We start from the raw sequence: 3,693 nt of genomic DNA, 5'->3' as shown, positions 1-3,693 counted from the left end.
GTTTGAGAACCACTTGTCTAGACACATTGGATTTCTTGTAATTCTTCAAATAGACCACGTTCTTTTTAGCTTATAGACCATTACACTTTTCTCTCTGCCTAGAATTTTCTTTTGCTTTCCTATTCAACTTTTCATCTAAATATCAGCACTTAATAATGCCTTCCCTGACCACCTACCTAAATTCTCCTAATGTACTCTCCATCAAATTAGTCTCTGTTCCTCTTTCACTATCATTACCTTCTGAGTGAACTCACACATTTTGAGCATTATGAAGGACAGTCTTTACACCAGGCTGCCTCAGGTCTTCTGTTCCAAATTAAACTGTTGCATCAAAAAAGTGAGTTTTGCTGCTCTTCCAGTCTGAAGTCCTTTGTGAGTTGTGATATCATCAGCTTAAAAAGACATTGGGCCATTTCATTGCTGAAATGATACTTCGGTATAAATTTGTTATGAAGTCTGGAAAGTCATTGATTGTACCAAAGGAAAATTGCATCATAGTCCAATAGGTAAGTAAGACTTTATTCAAGACTACCAGAATAGGAGTCAAGGCTATTGCAATAAGGGAGAGAGAGAGGTTGAGCTCATCTCCACTGAAACAAAAAATGGGAGGATTTTTAAAGCTAGGATGAGGTGACAGAAAAGTACTGGACGATGGTAGCGGGGAGGTTGGTTGATGTGACTAGACCATCTGTGTTTGCTAATCTCTGCTTATTGACTTTAGGCTCCTACCCTCTCACAGAAGCTGGGAGATAGGGACACTACCTTTCTTGTTTAGATTTCACCGGGATGGCTCCTCAGGTCTTTAAGAAAGACATTCCTGGGTTGTAAAATTGACAAGAGGCTGGGAGAAGATTTATCTACATTTCAAAGGGATAGAGAAAGAATTTGCAATGACAGGTTTCTAAAGTAAATGCTCTAAGAAAAGAGAGGTCAGGGGTCTACAGTCAGGACGAAACCTGTTTAAAAGTTAGTCAAGCTGAGGGGAATGTTAAGGCAGTCTTAGTCAATGGATATCCAACATTTCCACTGTTGTTACAACTTTGAAATTCTTAGGTTTTTGAATATTGCCTTGTTGGCTAAACTCCATACTAAAGCAGAACTTTTAAATTATGTTTACAAGTATCTTAAGTTTTTAACTCAAATGGCAGCATTAATTGTTAGAGGCAAGGTAGATGATTGAGCAACAAATCCAGAATGGCAACCGGGGTCCAGGACCCACAGGGGTCTGTGGTGGTGGTGACAGATCATGGATGAGCAGACATAAAGAGTATTGTTTGACTTAGATGACCAAAAATATTGAAAACAAGTCAACAAAAGTCAGATGTCAGCTACCACAATGGAAAATCATGATTCTTCTCCCAGTTTTCAAAGCCAAGCCTGTTTTTAGATCAAGGCCTAGAGATTAAAGGGGAGGTGGATGCCCCTCTTAGAAGCCTATTATACGCTACTTCAAAATGGTAATCCACTTGGCAGCCAGCGGATTCCATCAGACTCCTTCTATCCTGGAGTGAGCAATGATTCATGATTACCAAGATGCATAGTTATGCATTTGTGTTTGCCTATTCTGCCTACAGTGTTTTTGCAAGCACCATCCTCCAAAGACACATTATCCAATTTCTTTATGGTGAAGAGTATATGAAAATAAACACTTATCAAGAGATCCACTGGTCCTCACATATTCTGCATCACCTGAAGCTGCTCAGCCTCACATACCCAGAGGGTGGCAAATCTGTGATCCGATTCTTGCTCTCCTGAATTGTAATCTAGTGCTCTGTCCCGACAACATACTTAAAGATATGTCCCCTTTCAGCCAGATTTTGTCATTGTCGGACTTCTTTGTTTGGGCCTTGGTGAATTCACCTGCAAAATGAAGCAACTAGGTCGAAAAACCTCTTATAATTCTAATACTCTGGACCTGTGGTTTTTCTATCTCTAGTAATACATTTTCATATCTTACTTTGGAAATGCACTAAACAAACATATGGAGAAAAGTTCAACCTCACTAATCACCAAATAAGTAATTTATCCATCAGTATATTTTCTGTTTGGACATATAATGTGATCTGATAAATTCTGAGATCCAGGATTTATGCTCTATAAGCACAATAATTTTTGTCCGTTGTCTTTTTTTCCCCTTCACTGCTGTATTCCAGAACAGCCACAACAGCCTGGCACACCAAAAGTGCTCAGTGAATATTGTCAGATGAATTTGATAAGAACTACCAATGGTTATCAATAGAAGTTAATGTTTCATAATTCTTGTTCAACTATTCTGAGTCAGTATTTTAAGTGGCTGGAATCGACCTGCAAGACTGGAAATCCAAGCTGAGGTGTAGTAATGGATAAGTAAAGGAGGGATGAAGAGAGCAGAACTGAGACTAACAGAGGAGTCACCAGAAGAGGTTAAGACAAAGTACTCTCAAGGCAATTCTGACCAAAATCACTATGGAGGTGTGTGACAAGCAAAATTCCATGTGACTAAGAGGCAGGATTTCTTTAGCCAACTGCTGCTGCCATGGTCAGCTCAAAAACACAGGATGGGTGTTCTCATAACTGAACAAAGAGTGTTCTACTGAGAACTTTTTGTAGAGCCCTCTTAATATCCCTGTTCCGCAGGCTGTAGATGAAGGGATTCAGCATTGGGGTGACCACAGTGTACATCACTGAGACAGTCATGCCCCTCCAGGAAGATGCATCAGGACTGACATACACACCCAGGCCTGTCCCATAGAATAAAGAAACCACAGACAGGTGAGATGCACAGGTAGAAAATGCTTTATATTTCCCATCAGCTGATGGGATTCTCAAGATTGAGGAGACAATTCGAGTATAGGAGAAAAGAATGCCTGAGAAGGGAGCAATGCCAAGAAAGCCAGTCACCATATACAGCAGGATGTGATTGACAAGTGTGTCTGAGCAGGCAAGCATGAGAGCCTGAGCAAGTTCACAGTAAAAGTGTGGAATTACCCAATTGGTACAGAAGGAAAGTCTCAACATCAACAGACTCTGGATCAGGGAGTATGACAAGCTGATGAATGAGGACACAAGAACCAGCAGGCCACATAAGCTGGGGTTCATGATGACTGGGTAGTGCAATGGGTGACAGATGGCCACAAACCGGTCATAAGCCATCACAGTGAGTAGAAAAGTGTCCATACCTCCAAAAACCATAAAAAAATACATCTGGGTGATACAGCCTGCATAGCTGATGGATTTGTTCCGTGTCTGGATGTTCAGCAGCATCTTTGGGACAGTGGTGGAGGTGAAACAGATGTCAGCAAAGGATAAGTTGGAGAGGAAGAAGTACATAGGGGTGTGGAGGTGCGAGTTAGAGCTGATGGCCAGGATGATGAGCAGATTCCCGAGCACGGTGACCACAAACATGGAGAGGAACAGCCCAAATAGGATAGGCTGATGCTCTGGGTCTTGCGAAAATCCCAGGAGTAAAAATTCTGAAACACTTGTTTGATTTCCTGGTTCCATGTTTCTGATACATCAGCTAGAAGATTGATGAAGGAAAAGAACATGAAATAGACACTGGACAGACTCTAGAGTCTCTCTACTTTTTTTACTTCTTGAAGTGAAGGATTGGGCATAAACACCTTAACATGACAAAATTTAGGAATCTTACATTCTGTTGTTATATGCAACATTTCATGATTTAACTCAACCTCTGCCCATTTGCCTCTGGGA

At 41.0% G+C, this 3,693-nt stretch overlaps 1 protein-coding gene across 1 annotated transcript; it reads right to left on the bottom strand.

The window, feature by feature from the left end:
- Window positions 1-2,547: 2,547 nt before the first annotated feature.
- LOC101404037 (olfactory receptor 7D4-like) lies at window positions 2,548-3,483 on the bottom strand. Its single transcript, XM_004434360.1, has one exon. It carries the CDS (start codon window positions 3,481-3,483, stop codon window positions 2,548-2,550), a length of 936 nt encoding a protein of 311 aa, XP_004434417.1.
- Between the last annotated feature and the right edge of the window lie 210 nt (window positions 3,484-3,693).

The sequence above is a fragment of the Ceratotherium simum genome, chromosome 39 (assembly GCF_057802395.1).
Source record: "Ceratotherium simum simum isolate JZ-2026a chromosome 39, ASM5780239v1, whole genome shotgun sequence".
Lineage (NCBI taxonomy): Eukaryota > Metazoa > Chordata > Mammalia > Perissodactyla > Rhinocerotidae > Ceratotherium > Ceratotherium simum.
Note: the sequence above shows the minus strand (reverse complement) of the source record. Positions and strands in the feature narration are given on the sequence as shown.

Excerpts from the sequence above, each read along its gene's own strand:
- LOC101404037 (XM_004434360.1), bottom strand. The coding sequence starts at position 3,483 with ATGGAACCAGGAAATCAAACAAGTGTTTCAGAATTTTTACTCCTGGGA.